The 19,148-nt window shown below is 41.3% G+C and overlaps 1 protein-coding gene across 4 annotated transcripts in view; it reads left to right on the top strand.

Annotated features, from left to right (window-relative positions):
• NAV2 (neuron navigator 2) overlaps positions 1-19,148 on the top strand; it is a 406,244-nt gene that overhangs the window by 256,039 nt on the left and 131,057 nt on the right. For all 4 annotated transcript variants that reach the window (XM_019551622.1, XM_019551621.1, XM_019551619.1 and 1 more), the window contains one exon: positions 8,242-8,364. In XM_019551622.1, the coding sequence (XP_019407167.1) occupies positions 8,242-8,364 (123 nt within the window). The remainder of the gene's footprint in view (positions 1-8,241; positions 8,365-19,148) is intronic.

Here is a 19,148-nt window from a genome sequence, read left to right as displayed (position 1 = left end):
AGTACTATAAAAGCCCCCTCTCTTAGATCCATGTTGTCAGTATAAATGATGATAATTATGCCTTGTTTCCAGGCACACTATTTATGGCTTGTCACAGTATAACATGATTGTATTAAATAGAATCCCTTGTTAACAGAAATCCCAACTGTTACTGGCTTAAAATTAATAACTTTCTCTGCACAAGACTGGAAAACATCTTAATGGAACTGCAGGTATTTTGCAAATGCAGGCGTGTGGAAGAGTCTGCCTTTTCCTGTCTCATCAGCATTTTTGTTTTAGAACCACTTATCTTTAGAGTTGCAGGCTAAGTGACCATGGGTAGATCCAGGATTTCAGAAAAGAGGGTGTGGGAGCAGTGACTTACCCATGCCAAGGGTGGCTGCACCCTGGCTCCTTGTGTTTCACCCTAACACTAGGGTGGGCAGATGGTGCTTCAGGAGCAGCAGAGAGGGACTTTTAAAAATTTTCTCAAGCAGGCAAGAATCTTCCCTCCTCCGTCACTTCCCCTTTGTGCTCAGCAACACATTCCCTACTCTCCTGATCCCTGCCTGCTACTGTCACCAAATGGCCCAGGGACAGAGGTCTCAGGAATGCTCCTGCCCAACTGCGGCTGGGCTGCATGAGTAGCTGGGCTTGGCTAGAGACAGCAGTGGCAGAAACAGGCATCTTTCCTTCCCCTGCACCTGCTCCCAGGGTGTCAGGGAACACTGGGGGGACCAGGCAGGGAGGAAGAACCTACCTGCTGCTGCTGCTGTCACTGGCTGAGTCCAGCTCCATGCAGAGCCCAGGTGGAGTGAACTCGAGTATCTCTGGAGCTCCCACCCCCTACCCCCAACCTCACCCCAGGTGCATTCAGAGATAGTGGCAGCAGTGAGCAGGGTTGGTGGAGGGGAGCATGGAGGAGAAAGGAGGGGGAAATTCTAAGGCTTCACCTGTCATGGTCAACTGAAAGGGGAGTACATCCATGGCACTGCACTTACTTTGATCAGCTCTGTAAGTGGCCAATGACAAAAATTATTTTCTTAAGCACTGTATACAGTTCCTTAGTAATATTACGCAGTAGTGCAGAAGCATTACTTAATAGCATGGTAGTAATAAGGTATAGATTGGGGATCTAAATTATGATAGCAAGCAGTACAATTAGTAGTAAGTATTGGCAGAATTAGGTCCTTAGTGATATTTATACTTCATAACATTTTGGAGGCCTGGCTTTCTTCTTGGTTTCCCTAACACCTTTCCTTCAGTGACAGTTGAAAGCATATTTAAAATAAACTCTTTGTTCATCATTGTACCCTTCTGGCACAGTTACTGTACTTTGGCGGCAAACCACAATAAATACTTACCACTTTCAATACCTTAATTGTATTTGAAAAACATAGTTTTATACCACTCGGTAGTTATATTAGTGTGTAAAGACTTGTGAAGAAAAAAAAAAGAATAAGTCTTTATGTATATACAGTAAAATAGTGCTTTCTTTTATTAAGCTAGGAGAAAAAACTCAAATGACTGTCTCTATCAAAATATCCCTTTTTGAGTTTTCTTTCTCATATAGCCATATTTGCAAAATATTTGTCATAAAACGTCACTGCAAGCACTCTGCAACCATAAAGGCAAGATGGCTCCCGAAAGCAAAGCTGCTTTTAAATTGAATGGGAAGGAGATTCATTGTAGCCAACTGGCTCCATTATACTTCTCCCATTCCCCCAGTTGCCCAATGGGAGGCATAAAAACTTCTCCTCTATGTACACTTCTTTGTGCATGATATAGGATACGGGGTTTGCACTGGTACTTTGTGCCATCATCCAGGAGTTGGAGCATCATTGCTTCTAGCACAACCAAATATTCCCTTACACATGCACCCCCATTGATATGGTGGAGAATGTTCTCGGATAGAGAACATATAAGGATAACAAGTTTACTGATATAAACTTTCCATCTGATATTTTAAAAAATGTCATTGCTTATTTAGAATGTAAAAACTCTTCTCTTTATCTAATATTTAAGAAATTTGCCCTAATAGCAATTTATTATAGAATCAAGAAAAACTAGTTATCTTGCAGCTAGCAAAAGATCTCAGTTTGCATATATCCATTTTACTATGGCTACAAACAGATGTCAACATTTTTATGGTGGCACAAAAGCAAAGTGAACCGACATCTCTGTCCCTTGCCACACTCCAAATGCCCCAAAATGGTGGTGCAATGATTCCTAGCAATAGTTTATGCCACCTTTTTGTGGCAGACAACTGTTCATTTATGGCATGAGAATGCAGGCAGCCCAGGGCTGATGGTGCTCTCCAGCTACCCCAGACAGGTTCTCCTGAAGCTTCAGGGGCCTGGTCCTGTAGGACAATGACCCTGGGTGCTTGTTCCCATCTCTGGGGGTGCCCTGGGAAACCCATGCACTCTCCACTTCACACTTGCAGATAGTATCCCAGGAATTCCCCATAACCCCTGGGAGCAGCAGGAACCTAGTTCTGCAGGACAACCACTTCAAGAGATGTCTCTCTCTGCCAATCAGTAGGATCAGCTGTGCCAGTACACATCCCAGCGTAGCTGGTCCTGCCACTGTGTAGCCTTTGTGTTAGCTTTCTAGAACAAGACAGTTCTGAAGATTATTTAAAGGTGATCAGTCTGTCTGAAAATCTGAAATGAAAAGTATTATTTGTTCCAACGATGCAGAAGCATTCTAATATATGTCATTGCTGCACTTGTATACCGGGAATGAAATTCTGGACCAAAGGAAATTTTTCTATTATCTTCGGTGAGGCCTGAGTTCTACTCTGAGTCTGCATCTTTAAGATTAGTTCATGCCAACAAATGTATAGCTCATAAGTTATGTTGGACAAAATCTACATTTTCAGATTATATTGTATGAATTTTAAGTTAAAAATCGACTTTATTTTGTATCAAAGAATTGGTCATACGCCAGGAAATGATGATGTCTAAGTGCAGATCTGACAGCTACATTTTCAAGCGCATGTAGCAGGCATGCAAAAAAAGAAAATCTGCATTTGGGATTCAAATCAAGTCATGTTATTTGTTCAGGAATAGTTCAAATAAGCTGATTTGCTCATGCAAACACGAGTTCCTGAAAAATGACTGTTGAAGATTTGTTTAATGATGTAATCTTAACTGATTAGACTGGTATAACTTTTGGGGTTTTTTTACCTTTTCCATTTTTTTTCTTTTTTTCATTCTCTCCTTCCATTTTAATGTATACGCTTCTGACAAAGAAACTTCATAATGGAAGATCTGATCCAAGTCCCCAATCTAAAAGTTATAGTGGAAGCTCTGTAATTCTTTCATGCCTCCTTGTTTATGCAGTTTAAAGAAAAGAATTGTATCTTGTCCCCATAGGCACTGGAGAACTGAGAATAGCCTTGTCTCTAGCTTTACCAGCTTAGCAACCTCTTTGTAAAAGTCCCAGTGGAGAATCTTCCGTTGTTCTGGGGCAGGCCCAGAACAGACTTCAATATCTAAATCACATCTTGTATAGGTTTATTTGTTGGTTTGTTTGTTTTCTCCTTCCCATCTTATGGAAACATAGTCTTCACAGTCAACTGTTACAGCAGCTTTTATGACAGAAGTGATACACAAAGGTGGAAATGGATATTCTATCTGGATTGTGATTCTCTCCCTGCTGCCGCCATCAACTGGCACGTAGTTAGTATAGGTTTATGTTAGATTGGCTTTTTTTTCTTTGCATGAGCAAATATATGTCACAGTAAGAAGAAACAGTAATTGATCCTTTAAAAGAGAAGAAGATATCCTTTTTGTTTGGATCTAATTGTTTGAGGACACTATTTCCTCAAGACTTAAAAAAGAATTGAGAGGACACAGCTACTTGTATTCACAACTCAGCAAGGTATGTTAATTATTGAAGCATGTACCAGAGATATCAACTCCAAATATGCAATATTGATTTGACTATAGCTTCTTAAACAAATCATATGAAAACTTCAAGATATAGCTATATGGTAGTATCCATAGTGAAAGTAGCTTAATGCAGACATGCACAAGGTACAGTGTAACTAATAATACAGAGTTCAGCCCCACACTAAATGCCTCTGGGGTAGGTGTGCTAGCCCAGGCCAAGCTTTTTGCTGCTGCAGCTAGTTTGAATATGTCTATAGGACTCACCATCCCAGCTGTGGCTGCAGTGTGGACTTACTCTTAGAAGCAGTGATAAAGCGAAAACAAAAGTCTTTTGTTTTCTTTGGGTGGTTTGAGCTTTGCTTGTTATTTTAACAGGCACCAGATAATTTTAAAAAGTTTTCAAGGTATTAATGAAGTCAGGGTATTTAGAGTAAAGATAGTTGAAGTGTTGCATAAGAAACATTTTTTTAGCAGAATATCAGTCTTTTTATTAATAGACCACAGAAACTTGTTTTATTTTGGCTATTTTAACAATGTGTATATAGTTTAAGGACTTCCTGGCTTACTTCAGAGTATCCGTGTAGTTGTAGCGCTTAAGTCCTAGAAATTTTTGTTCATCCCAGTACCATACAGGTAATTTGTGTCTACAAGCTAGCTTCATTTGTTCAAGCTAATAAAACTACATGGTTCACAATTTCCATGAATGTGTTTAGGGTTTGCATTCTAGTACTATTAAAATAAGGAATAAATCTGGTCATTTTTTGCCACTGTACAATTAGATTCTTCACCTACCTATATATACAAATATACAAAATACATCTAAAAACTCCATTACTAGAGCTGGCTAATAAATATGGATTTATTCATATATTTGCAATTTAAAAGTATAAATTTTTCTTTTCTGTTTTGTAGGATGCTCTTTTTTGTCATTTCCAAGTACTCAAGCATTTACCAATTTCTTCCTGAGAACATTAATGTTACAAAATGTTAATACTCTGGAACAAATAATTTTTCATCCAAAATTTATATGGTATTCTCTGTTTATTAATTCTCTTCCCTACATCATTTTGGTCATAAAATAAGAGATGAAATCCAGTGAATCAAGTGACCAGTTGGACATCATCTAGTAATCAAGATAAACAGTTACAGAAGAGTGTTCTGTGGAGAGACTTCAAGGAAATGGTGGAGGCACATTAGTTAAGGGAAAGCTGTTAACAGGCTGATTGCTTCAGGTGGCAGGAGCTATGAAGGAGAAAAGCCTCATACAGACTGGTCTCCCAGGAGAAACCACAAGAGTACAGATGCTCAGGCTTTTTCTCCCAGGGTAAAAATGGCACTCCAAAAGAAAAGTAACCTGGAAACAATCACAGTTAAGTCTCTCTTAGGAGAGCTTCTCCTGGGACACTGAATATATGATCATGCCATGGCCTCTCTCAGAAGGGACCATAGGCCTCCAGCTTCTCTTCCTCCCTGCCCCGCCGGGGAGACGGTGTGTTGCTTGCTGGACTCTACTGTTCCAGAACACTCCCCCTTCATAATCCCCATATTATGCTTTAGGAAAACACAGCTAACCACAGGCAGTCTGGGTCAGCCAATCAGGACTGCCCTATGTACTGCTTCAATCTGTCACCAGGCAGACTAGGGAAGCCTGCAGAACACACTGAGACGTATGCACAGGGCCACTCCTCCTCCCTCCCTTTTTTCCTCCTCCCTGCAGCTGCACAGGGTCAGCACTGAAAGCTCTCCACTCTTCAGGGCCTCAGCATTCAACAGTTTGTACATATGGCTCTGGGTATATTTCTCTGCCCAGACAGCAAACCTGGGAGAATTTTCCCAGATTACTGAAATGTGTGTATGCAACCAAAATCTTCCCTTTCTACCTCTGTTTCATACTTACCTACGCAAACCCAACCCACTTTGACCACTCAGGCAGTGCTATAGCAAGGGGATGGGGGTAAGTGGGGCAACTGCCCTGAGCACCAAAGCAAAGGGGTGCCAATAGGTGCTACCCACCCAGGGTGAGGCACAGGATGAAGCTGCAAATGGGGGGCACAGGGATGGGGGAAGGGTGCATGCACTCCTGGGCAAGCATGGAGGGGCATGTACCCCCTGGATCTGTGCACGGGGTGAGGGTGAGCTGCCACTGCAGGTTTTACTCCAGGCACGAAACTTCATTGCTGTGGCACTGCACTCAGGGCCCTTAGTTAATTGATAGAAGTGGTAATGAATTTGCTTTTACCCAGCCATCATTGCCACAGCAAACTGTAAGGAAATTGAGCACCTTGAACCCCAGCTTATAATATAATTGGTTCCAGTTTTACCATGTCACATTAGGATGCAGTCATAAATCAGGCTGGGTTTTTTTTCTCTTCTACAGCCAGGCCTTCAGGTTGCATACAGTTAGCATAGATATTCTATTCCTAGTTGTAAAACTAAAGTTTTGTCTCTTGGGTTACAAGTAGTGATCTATAAAACAGTTTGGGAAAGGAACTACTTGGATAGTTTTTTAGTGTTGTTTTTTTCATCTTTGATATAGTTGATATACTTATTGATATAGTTGATATACTTTTTGGCCATATAAGATCCAACAAAAATCAGACTTACTTTGTGTCATTCAGTGATCCAATTTCAGGCATTCCTAATTTTTTTCACTTTAATTTAAGGGAATTTCTGCTTTGAGTAGTTTATTAACTAATAATCCTATTGCATTTCAAAGGAAAAGTTACCTTTCATTCTCCTTTCCAACTGAATTGTACAATAGCTATAGAGCTACAAACATGATGTGCTTTAGAAAGTGCAATGGAAGAGGGAACTGCAAAATTTAGCTGCTAGTTTTCTAGTAGTGGTTCAGGAAACCGTTTGCATGTGGAAGCAAGGGGGAAAAGGATGATCTTCTGACTAATGCACATCACTGCAGTTCTGGAGATAAAAGGTCTCTTTCTGCCTGTTGCCTAGAATTTGAGTGGGATCAGGCCTTTAATAACTTGTCCAAGATCAATCCTTTCTTGAATTCCTTTTATTAACTTTAGGTAGCTTTGGGTTCTTAACCACTCTGAACATCAGCTTCTTCACCTGCTTATTTGGATATTTTACCTTTCTTATGGGAATGAGGTATAATTTATTAGTGATTATGAAGTACAATGAAATCTTTAAATAAGTAATTAGAATTATTGCTGTCTGTATATGTAATAATCAGTGTATAAGAGGTGTAGTTGCTAGATATCCACAAGTCCCAAATGTTTTGGGAATGATTACTAGAGTGCTTCCAAATTCTTGTCCTCAAAGCATTATCTTTCCCTTCCAAAAACCTACTTATTCACATAGCTATGTCTGTTATTTTGTGCATCAATTTTCTCTTGTCTAAATTAAGATAAAACTGCTTCATAGCAAGAATGTTGTTTTATTAATCTGTTAAACACCTTATATACACTAGGTCAGCTCAAGGAAAATCCATGGTCCTGTCTTATGGCCCATTGGGCTAGAGTTAGGTAAGGCATACCAGTTTCTGTAGCCAATGAAGCACAAGGGAACGATACATCTAGCATCCCACTACTTTTGATTCCTCAGCCCAACCAACCAGGTTTACATTGTCAACTGGGGTTGCCTTTTTGGCAGTGAATCAAGCTTTAGCTCAAGTATCTGGTTCCACAGTGAGATTCAGTGTTCTTCCACCCTATACACACCAGTGCTGGTTAAGTATTTTATGATGACACAATTGAAAGTCAACAACATCTGACATTAAGATAATAATTAAAAACAGCCAGCACATAGCATAGTGCACAAAACTGGAATGAGGGCAACATTTGATGCAATGGTACAAAACCCTAGTCTCACAATGTATGTCCTAGTATTTGGAATTCCCATGTACAGCAGGTAGGAGCTTGGGCAAAATCCTGGCCCCATTGAAGTTTTGCCCTTAACATCATGAGGGCTAAAAATTTCACCTACAGCATTTTTGAGGATAAAAAATGTCTACAGAGTGAGTAGACCTTATTCTTGCTTTCTCTAAATGATTCAGACACACTAAAGGAAGGTTGCAAGGCATCTAGGAGTCATGGGAATTCTTAATGGACCAGTGAATACTTTTTCCTTTTTTATACTCTTGTTATAGTCTCATTATGCTTGTAAAAGGGATAAGATGGTTTGCAGAAAGAAGAGAGGAAAAGAAAGAAAAGGATCATGGTTGGCTCCATAACCAAGTGCAAAGTTTTACTTTTTTTATATTTGAGTATTCTACCAAAGTTTAGGTAAACTGAATACACAAATATACCCAAAACCATAAAAATGCTTATGACATTTATTTTCTACAAATCATTTAACTAAAAATATGTGTTTATGTATTATATCTTTTTCTGTTTTGAAGATACATGACTGATGGTGGATTGGGCCTCTATACTCGAAGATTAAATCGTCTGCCTGACGGTATGGCTGCAGTGAGGGAGACACTTCAGCGTAACACTTCACTGGGACTAGGAGATGCTGACAGGTAGGCTTATATCAAGCAAATGCCTGGTTAGATTGTGCTTTTTTTATAGCTGTGTATATTGTAGGTGTTGATACATACTGAAACTCAAATAATGGCTCTGTATTGGGATTTCAGCAGTTAGCTATGTAGTTATTAGGGTTGCCAATGCTGTATACCATTTTATGTGTTGGTAGAAAGGAGGTAGGGCCAAAGTAGATGACTAGAAAAGTCATCTGATTGTCATGTTGGTTTCTCAAGTAGGGTTTTCAGAGCTGAAAAAGCCAAAGAAATTAAAAAAAACCCCTATTTTTATATTAAGGACTTGAAAATGTGTAGTGCTTAATTCTCTTTCCATTGGTGTGACTGCTGCTTTCAGTGGGGAGAATTGAGTCCACGGCCTCCCATAAAGTCTTTGTCAGGTTATTAAAGAAATATGATTCACTGGAGAGAAGGGGATCTAAAATGTCTTAACAAAAAAGGAATAGAGAATGGCTACAGTTGTGAGGGGTAGGGGGAACAGAGTGCTTCTGCTTTGTAACAGTAGCTGTTTGCAATGACTTATACCCACCCCTTCCAAATGCAGTGCTTGCTAAATATTGCAACTTGCATCTTTGAAACAAACCTTCAGCTTAACATCTTTTTTTTTTTCTTGTCTCCAATTGACTTCACCTCCATGCTAACAATAAACCTTTCTTGGAATATACTGTAAGTTTTTATTCGTGGCAACTGATGCCCTCTTGCTAAAAATGGCTAGATTAATAAAGGTATATAAGCAGGGACCTACCTAAATCGTAGCGAGCAAAGGAATTTTCGCGGGGCCCTCAAGTGTGTGGAGCCAATTTCACGGTCTTTTTGTGGTGACTCCCTCCCCCCATTGCTGGTTGGCTGAGGGGCCCCAGCGGCCCTGTGCTTCGCTACTGATTGGCTGAGAGGCCAATCACTCATCTTCATTGCTGCAGCATTGTATCTGGCTTCTTAAGACATGGTGCCAAAACCCTTTTGTTTTCCTGACTGGTGCCTTCACTGAGCCACTGGCTGTTACTAGCTCTCAGTAGCTCTCTCTCTCAAACCATGTGCTCTCTGGCTGCAGGGATTGCTGCACTTTCTTTGTATTCTGGTAAGCTTTTATTTCTTTTTTTAGGCAATTCCATGCAAAATCATGGGAAATGCCATCTTTCGTGGTGATCATGGAAATTGCTGTTTTTTTGAGGTTTCCACAAAAATTGTGAAACTGAGATTTAAGTAGGTCCCTATATATAAGTGTATTAGAATCGTGTCATCCTTTTTTTGTTTAAAGAAAAAACAGGACTAGATTTTTCTGGTGCTCCACTGATGCTAGAAAAAGGGCAAAACAAAAAGCCTGAATTTAAATGCCCAAGCATGATTAAAAAGTTCAATTCCAATCATTATCACTGTAAACTGGAACTGCCAGGATCAGAAAACACGCAGATTTTTAGGAGCTCCTGTTTAATTTGTAGATCAGACCCAGCCTTAGTCACATTTTCACCAATTAGAAATGATATTAACTATCAGTGAGTGACAGAGCTTGGGTATTGCTGATCAGCAAGACAACTAGATTATTGGCATAGATCACTGACCATGACTTTCAAGATACTGTCACAACACAAGAATAGTATTTTAATTTCTATTTTTTAAATCACTAACATATTTTGTGGACTTGGGACTACATAATATGTTGATTCCTTTTTACTCTCATGTTTACATCTCTTGTGAAACTTTCTTTTGATGTGGAAATGTTTCATACGTATTAAATCACTCGCCTGAAATTCAGTCTCTGTATATGTGTATGTGTTTTGTGCCACCAAAGGGCTTTATTTCTGTGTGAAAAAACTTCCGTGTAGAAAAGAATTGATCCTCATTCCAAGAAAAAATGCAATTATAACTAGTAGCAATATTATGTCAGAAAAAACTCCCCATAGATTATGTTTGGTAAAATAGCTTTTCATTGTCCTTGTAATTAGTCACCAAAGAAAAGGTGGGGGGGGAAGGGGGAGAAGAGAATGAAGGTTGTTATGGAAATGAATCTTCTAATTCAAATGAGAAGAGGAGGTCTTACAGGCCTGAAGGGTATAGCCATGCTGCTGACTAAGACCAAAAAGTGAGTTCTGGGCACTAGATGGATTACACTTAGTGCCGGGTATGGTATCTTTTTCACAAATAGTTTGGTTTAATCTTTTCTGATTAGATTACAACCCTATTTGCCCTAAACAGAAGTTAAGTGATTTGCCAGATGATAAACAGATTATATTTACCATTTGGATCAATGAAGCTGTGGTGTCTGTGAAAATTGAGCAAATGAAAGGTAGCTTCAGGAAATGGTACAACAAAGAGTCTTTTCTCTTCTATGAACCGAGGCAAGTGATAGTTCTATGCTGCTCATATAATTTGCCTAGAAAAAAAAAAAGAAGATTAAATTGATTACCTGTAAGCTGAATTCTGTGGGAGAAACCAGAGTCAGAGGATACCAAACCAAAATTAAAAGGTCAATTATTAAAGTACTGTCAGAGGAGTTTTTGTTATTTGCTTATTTGTTTTGCTTCTAATTTTATTAATTGTAGATGTCTGGCTGGGAAGTTTTCCCACAATAGCTCTATTAGCATAAAACAAAAACCTTGGAAGGTACATTTTCCCTTGTAGCAGAGAAGAAATTTGAACTAGGCGGTTTTAATTTAATGCTTGATCGCAAGGTTAATGGACTCATCACGCAGCACAGCTGAGCTTATTTACTCACTTCAAGGCAATTTGTGTGTGTGTGTAGAATAAATGGCATTTTTAATGCCTCTTTTATTTACTTTGTGATTTTTTTAAAGGTTGTAAATTAACCACCTATGGTTCCATTTCTTCCACGTGTATGGGCTGGTACAGGCCATCTGGTTATTTAAATTCATTTTACACTGTCAGACAGCTGCTTGTCTGGGGATAAATTCTGCCATTATAGTCCATGTATACAGCTCTCAGTCCCTTCAGTGTACATATATACAGGGTCAACATTTGAAAGGATTTAATAGAGTTACTTAATTCTTTCTATGTTGATAAAGTAAGAGAGAAGCCTTTTTCCTGAATAGCTCAGTAGACTATGTTAGTACATGGGACTTTACCAAACACAATTTTAAGGATATTCTGATATATATGATAAAGGCATATCAATCTGTCTTTTTTTCACACTTCAGTGAATGAGTGCTTAGGTTACTATGTCTGAGTACGATTGACTTGGATCATTTCACTTGTACAATTTACTTTGTGATTGCATAACTATACAAATTAAAAAGTAAATCTGATATGGCTTTTCCCAACGTTTTCTCTTGAATGGGTTCCTCCAACTATTCCAGGAAGTGAAACCTCACTTAAATTCAAATTATATCCTCTTCATACAGTGAAAAGCTACTGGGATGTGAACTATAGCTAAAATATAGCTCAACCTGTCAGCTTGGATAGGATCAAAATGTGTTTTCACCATATTTCTGAATCATGCTTCAGCTCACCTTCAATTACCAAGGTTACAGCACAGATTAGGAATAGTGTGAAAATATGATTCATTTCAGTCTGTATAACAAGACCACATGGCATTTCACTGTGCCAGAGAAATATGCCAAACTGTAACTGTCTCCTGGTATCCCAGTAGCATTTTGTAGCATTGGTAGGATTCTCAGATAATTCTGCGGTGTTTACAGACCATGGGCATGAGATGAGATGAAGAAAAGAAAAAAAATCAGAATAAAGTTAGATGAATGTCAGTGAATTAAGAGAAATTTGATTGTAATGCACTTACCTCTAATGTATTTTTAATACATGCATATGCATAATTCATAAATGCATTAATCTAATTTTTCTAGGACCAGCTTAATTCTTCTTATTTTTACTAATGTAACTCAATTAATTTAAGTGGATTTACACCTAATTTATACTAATGTGAGAGAGGAAATAAGCCTATGGACTTCCCTATCCACTGTAACTCCATATTAAAAACTGAAATAGAAACTTCACATGAGCTAACACCTGTGGCTAATACTAAAGAAAACTAGGCATCAATTTTATGGTTTGTTGCAAGATAAAGACACAAGCCATTAGGAAAACATAAGTGTGAAAATTGGAGTCCTACTGACAATGCTAGATGATGGTGGAAGAAGACAGGGCAAGTTGTGAAAAGTAGAAAATTTTAGCCAGGCAATGATGTGTGGCAGTATTTCTCAACCCATGGGTCATGACCCAAAAGTGAGTTGCAAGAATATTTCAAAGGGTCGTGAGCTGCAGCAGGACAGAGGGGCAGCGGGAAGGCATCTGCCCCTTCCAGCAGGGGAAGAGGGTAGGTGGCTGGGCTGGTGGTACTGTGGTTGGTGCTGTGCCTGCAGGGGTGGGGCAGCCAGGAGATGCTGCTTGGGGGCGAAAGCCCAAGGCCAAGTCAGATTACCTGGTGTAGCGCAGGAGCCCCAGCCCAAGGCAGGGGGTGCCACAGGCCTCTCCTCCTCCTCCCTCCTGCCCATGCCAGGACCAGACTTGCTCTGCTGCTGCCTGCATGAGCCGGAACCGCTGGAGCCACTCCACTCGGCCTGAGTGGGATGGGGGTGGCTGGGCGGGGGCTAGGGGGCTGCAGGTTGGGAGTGAGGGGCACCAGCATGGTGTTCCTGGGGGGAACAGGGGACTGGGGGGTTGGGCACTGGCAGGGCCAGGGAGGTGTGGGTTGGGACAGGCCATGGATCTTTGCAAATGGATCCGAGTAGGGAAAAGGTTGAGAACCACTGATGGAACCACAGGGAAGAAAATTTCACTGACCCACCAGTGATAGATAATAAATAGCTGACTGCAGACCTATTATTGTTTATGGGAAGGGGTTATGTCCTGCCATGTTTAGAGCCATGCAACTGAACATGAATTGATGTTATACCAGAGCCTTTATTAAATTGGTGTTAAATTTGGCTATTGAAGAGGCCTTTGACATAACTGGAGAACCCTGTTTTTTCCTCTCGTGACAATGTAGTACAGTTGCCACAGATCAATTTATGTCTAATTCAGCTAAAAGATTATAGTTATATTATTGTTTATAAGGTCTTGATTCATTTGTTTAATAAGACTTTTCATAAACACAGCAGATTTCAGGGGGAAAATGCTGGTCCATAAAAACTAAAAGCAAGGAATTACATAAAACAGAACCCTGAAGAAGAGCATCCTGCTTTCAAAAGCTTGTCTAATTATATCCCAGCTGTGTAGTTGGTCCAATAAAATATATCATCCAAAGAAATCCTTGCCTCTCACATAAAACACAAGGTATTATTATTTTTCAGTGTGTAGAGAGAGGTTCTTGTTTATGTCTGATATGTTTAGTTTTTGCTCTGCCCCTTTTTTTCTCTGTAAGGAAAATAGTACCCATTAATAGTATACAATATTTATGTTAACGCTTTTCAAACAAATGCAGAGCAATTCGTTCAGCAGAAATTGCCCCTATTTTTGAAGGGCACTGTCTATCAAGACAAAAGTCCACTTTGTAAGTCATAGCCAGAAATCTTCCATTTTATGTTTGTGTGAGGCTTGAACAAATACAAGAGAAATAGGAAAAGTATATACTGACTTTAGTAACACTTTGTTCTTCTTATTATTCACATATCTTCAAGCGTTTATGAAGTTGGTCAGTACTATTCACATTTTACAGATGGAGATCAAGGAAAAATTAAGGCACTTTCCTAACGTTGTGCAAGTCTGTGATGTTAAAACATGCAGGTGCCTTATTTTTTCATGACTCTGACCATGAAACTATGCTCATCTATTTGTTGTGTATAAACTGTAGGCTCTAAGATACTTTTACTGGCAAGCTGGGAGTTACCTTACTGAAGTGTGCCAAGGTTATATTGCTTTAATACAGCAAGGCTGTTAAGTTAGTGTTTGAGTTCTGATAGAGAGGGTAGATGTGGTTTTAGTATTCTAGTACTCAGGGGAATACACTTGAAAAGTTTCAAAAAAAATTGTAGCATGTCATCAATTTAAAGGCAATACATTCCTTTTTTATAGCGAGACAGGAGCAGGCTGAGAAGGGAGGGGTGAGAATAATATTACAGTTACTCAGATGCTGCAATGGTAGGTTTGATAAGAAGCTAAATAGAATCTTCCTCTTTAACGCAGTGACATTTTTACGGTTCTCAGTCTAAAAATGTTGTCATTCACAAACAAATACCCCTGCTGCCCTATTCTACTTTAAATCTCATGCTAATATTAATTGCAAATGACAGTTGTAAAATGGCAGCACTTTTAAGACCACTAGAGACCACCAGAATAAGCATGCTTATCTTATCTTGACTTCAGCTGTATATATAATTTTGCTATTTAACAAAGCACAGCAGTACATTGCTATCTTTTTTATAAAGTGGGGTGCCTACTGAGAAGGAAATCCAAGGCAGTTTTTATCCTAAAATGTAACCAGTTGTACTTTAACCCTTTGACCTTCAAGTTGTCTTTGCTGAGAGCGCTAGAGTAGGAGCAGCTGCAAACCAACAGTTAACATGCAGGTAAAACTATCTCAATATATTTTTAGCTTTGTCTTGGACAGAGGTCTTGGTCTTCTGCAGTGAATTTTGTATGTGCTCCTATATTAACACATGCTAATACTATATGTCAACAGGCATTTTACTTTATTGCATTTTTTATAATCTGAATTGTGAAATTAAATCCAATGCCTTGTAGTTCACATAAGAATTACCTAATTTTTGTCTGACTAGAGTGATGGGAGTTAATCACTGCCTCTACCACACTGCAGGGCTAGGGACAGACATTCAAAAAGCCTGAGCCTAAATTGATTCAGTCTTTGCAGGTTAGTCTAACCTGCAGAAAGTGAACTGGTTTGCTAGTGGATAGACATTCAGCACATGCCTGCAGTGGCTCAAGCCAGAAGTCCATGGGGTGCTAGAACAGCTCAGCCCCACAGGGAAGCTGAGCTTGGGAGTGGGGGGCATGGCCAGGCCCCAGCAGGGAGTCCCAGGGCTGCCCAGCCCCAGAGAGGAACTCTTCCCCCTTCTCCCTCTCCCCCACTGCCCTGGGGCTGGGAGGGAGACACCGTTTAGTGCCCGGGGGGGGGGGTGCTCTTCTCCTTCCTTCTCTCCTCCCCTGTGGTGGGGTGGGGAGGGGGAGCTCTGTGAGGCTGCTTAGCCCCAGAGGGGAACTCTTTCCCCCACACCTCCCCCCTTAGGGCAGGGGGGACATCTGTTCCCTGCTGGGGGGGGACTCTTTTTCCTTCTTTCCACAGAGTGGCAGCAGGAGTGCGGAGCTCAGTTGGGTAGGGTATAGGTGTGAGGGAGGGTGGGGGTGCAGGGACCCCCAGCACACTCTTCCTCATGGTGTGCAGGCCCCACTGCCTGGCAGCAGCAGCAGGTGGGGAGGTCAGAGTGCTCATGCCCAAAGCAGGCGCGGCTCTGGCCAGTGCTGCATGGAGGAGGGAGCAGAGCTTGCCTTATCCCCTGGGCTCTGCTCCCTGAGCCTGAAGCTCCAGCCCTTGCAGTGAGGGAAACCCCGCACTAGAACCAACTGCTTCCCCCATCCCCTTCTGCACAGTCCCCGCACTCTGCTAGGAGTGGAGGGAGCCCGGACCCCTGCTTCCCCACAGAGTCCAATGTGGGTGCAGAGCTGCAGGCTCATGGCACAGAGCCATGATAGAGGCAGCCAGAGCTATGCTGGAGGTGAGGAGCACAGCCCTGTTCAGCCTGCTTCTGTCCCTGGGGCTCCATGCCTTCAACTCTAAACTCGCAGCAGGGAAGCCCTGCACTGGACTCTGTGGAGAAGTAAAGGGCAGGGCTCCTTCCACTCCCAGCAGAGTGTGGGAACTGTACGGAGGGAGCGGGGGAAGCAGCTCAGGGAGCAGAGCTGCAGAGATGAGGCAGGCTCTGTTCCCTCCCTCTGTGCAGTGCTGGTTGGAGCCATGCCTGTGCCAGGTATGAGCACCCTGACATCCCCACCTGCTCCTGCTGCCAGGCAGTGAGGGCTGCATGCCATGGGGTGTATGTGTTGGGGTCCCTACACCCCCACCCTCCCTTACACCCCACATACCTACATCCAGCCCAGCTGAGCTCTGTGCTCCCACTGCCCCTCTGGTGGGAGGAGGAGGAGGGGGAAGAGTTCCCCCAGCCCCTGCTCTAGGAGCTGGCAGCATCTCATGGAGTTTCACATCCTCCCAGCCCCACAGTGGCGGGGGGGAAGAGGAGGATGAGGAACAGTTCCTATGCAGTGCCTCACAGAGTTTCCCTCCACACCCTGGGAGAAGGAAGAGGAAGGGGAAGAGTCCCCCCAGCACAAAACAGAGCCCCCGCTCTGCAGGACAGCCAACCCAACATGGCCCCATTACAGTGAAGGGGGCAGGGAGAAGGGTTAATTCCTCACTCTGTCCCATCCCTGCAGCCATGGTCTGCCAGCTCCAGAGGCCACCACTGTAGCCATCTCCCCTCTGCTCCCTGGCAGACAGTCTGACTCCAGCTGCAGTGGGGAAAGAGAAGAAGGATGGAAAAATTAACCTCCTCCCTGCCCCACTATGCCTTAATGGGGCCATGCCAGCAAGTATTTTCTCTAGGGCTGATCCGTGCTCTGGCTAGAGAGCAGAGGGGCAGGATCACCCCTGCAGCTGGAGCAGAGAGTCCCACCCAGCCCAGAGAGCATGCTGGGATGCTGGGGGAGTATGTTTTCTCTTAAACCAGCAAGGGGTATGGGGCAGACATTGCATAAATCAGTTGGAGCCAAATCAGTTAAGTCTGATACTACATTCAACTAGGTTTATCTCAAACCTGTTTTGGCCATTTTGAAACTGGCTTATGTGCACTGAATGTCTGTTCTGTTACAAGTTTAAACAAGTTTCTGATCACTTAATCTGGTTTATGTGTAATGTCTGTCCCTAGCCCAAAAGAGCAGTTGTTCTTCCAATAGTATAAGGGGTTGCAACTAGAGAGATGCTACAATTGTTACCACACTTACATCTCTTGTATTTCACCTCATCAACACATCCTGCACCCATGGATTCATGTGGTAGTTATAATTCAAGATATCATAAATGCCCCTTTTCCCTTTATTTTAGGGGATGGGGAGGGGGAGTAGCAAGACATTCTTAAATAAGATTACAGTATACTATGTAAAGTGCAGGTTCACAGAAAATGCGGAAAGAAGTCATAAATCTCATTGATTAAAAATTGATCAGAAACTATCCGTGTTAATGCCCTGATCCTCTAAGGAGACTGTAGCTGTGTCATAAAACTTGCAAACTCTAAGTATAAATCCTTGTATGGTTGCTTAATAGAAAAATCAAAGGGTTACTCAGATATTCACACCCACCAGATCTTGTACTCAGCTGCATTGTCTGCTTGCATTTTATCAGGAGGCTAAAAACGGAGCCCTGCTCCTAAAGATGTAAGTTGTACTTTGGTGCATAAAGATAACTATCCCCTAGCCTTTGAAAAGATACCATGTTTATCTTGGAAATCAGATAGCATAGCAAGAAAAAAAAAATCTCATTAGGCTTCTGTGTTACAAGATCCCAAGGCCAAAAAGCTTCACTGATCAGCTGATTAGAATCTCCTGCAATAGCAACAGCAGTAGCTTTACTTCGTAGAGTATCTTTGTACAAGTTACATCCCCATGCTTTTTAGGTCTAAATGATATAATTATGGCATTAAACAACAAATAGCAGAAAGCAAAAATCTAGCATCTTATTTTTACATGCCCACTGATAAGTTACACAGGAATCTTCAATATTCCCCACTCTTACATTTATTCTTATTATACTGAATGGTTGTAAAAGGATTGTTTCTTCACTTACTGAATTGCACTATTTTAACTAAGTATATTAGGCTTCTGGTTTCTCCAAAGGGTCAGGTGTTGGCATCTACTGGCACAAACATAAGTCCATATTGACCAGTCAACTGATCCAGTATAGCATGTCTTATGGGCCTGTCCCCAGAGAGCTAGATTTTCCAAAAGCACGTTTTGTACATGTAAGTATAATGATAGTGTTCATGCAGATTTAGTGATTATGCTGAAACCTTTGTTTTTTCTAGTGCCACTCCCTAGGATTAGAATTCCTTCTCAGTTACATGCAGTGACTTTTAAAAATGCTTTGGCCATGAAGAAACTCAGTCCTGTGTTCCAAGAGTAAACAAGATTGCCTATACAAAGGTCATTTTAGACTGTATCATGATCTTTGGTTTTTGCATGACAAACAAAAGAACCTGAAATCCTTACTGACATGGAGCAGGCCCTGTTATTTAGTTTTCATGTCTAATAGCAACAGTGTAAACATAGTCTCAGGAATGACATACTTCAGTAACCTCTGATCTTGGGATTTGGAAATTGGTTAGATAAAACTAAGAACAATCAGTTTTCAAACTCCAAAAAGCAGATTCATGTGTTGGATTGTCTGACTATGTCTGACTATTGTCTGCCTTGAAGGTTTGCTAGGGCCATAAAGTGAATGTAAAGAGAGATCAGCCTTATTTAAATGCTTTAGTTCTTTGAACAAAAACTAGGCAACATTGGATCAGGACGCAAACTGTCTAAATTTTGTCATGATTTGTGTTTTTGTAGTGTATATAGGAGATGATTACACAATACCTGAAAAATACAGTCATACTTTTGTATATTGTGTATGGGGGAGTGCATGAAGTATGGCTCTGTGTGTACAGTGGGGTGTGGTGCATGTGTGTGTTTGTGTGGGGTTTGTGGGGGGGTGTAGTTGTGTTTTCAGGGGTGTAGGGTATGTTGGGTATGTATATATGTGGTGGAGTTGTAGGGGCAGGGTGTGGGTGTGTGGGGTTTGTGGCATGTGA

The sequence above is a fragment of the Crocodylus porosus genome, unplaced genomic scaffold (assembly GCF_001723895.1).
Source record: "Crocodylus porosus isolate Cpor-Errol unplaced genomic scaffold, CroPor_comp1, whole genome shotgun sequence".
In the NCBI taxonomy this organism is placed as follows: domain Eukaryota; kingdom Metazoa; phylum Chordata; order Crocodylia; family Crocodylidae; genus Crocodylus; species Crocodylus porosus.
The sequence above is the reverse complement of the archived record's forward strand: the minus strand, read 5'-3'. Positions and strand labels throughout refer to the sequence as shown.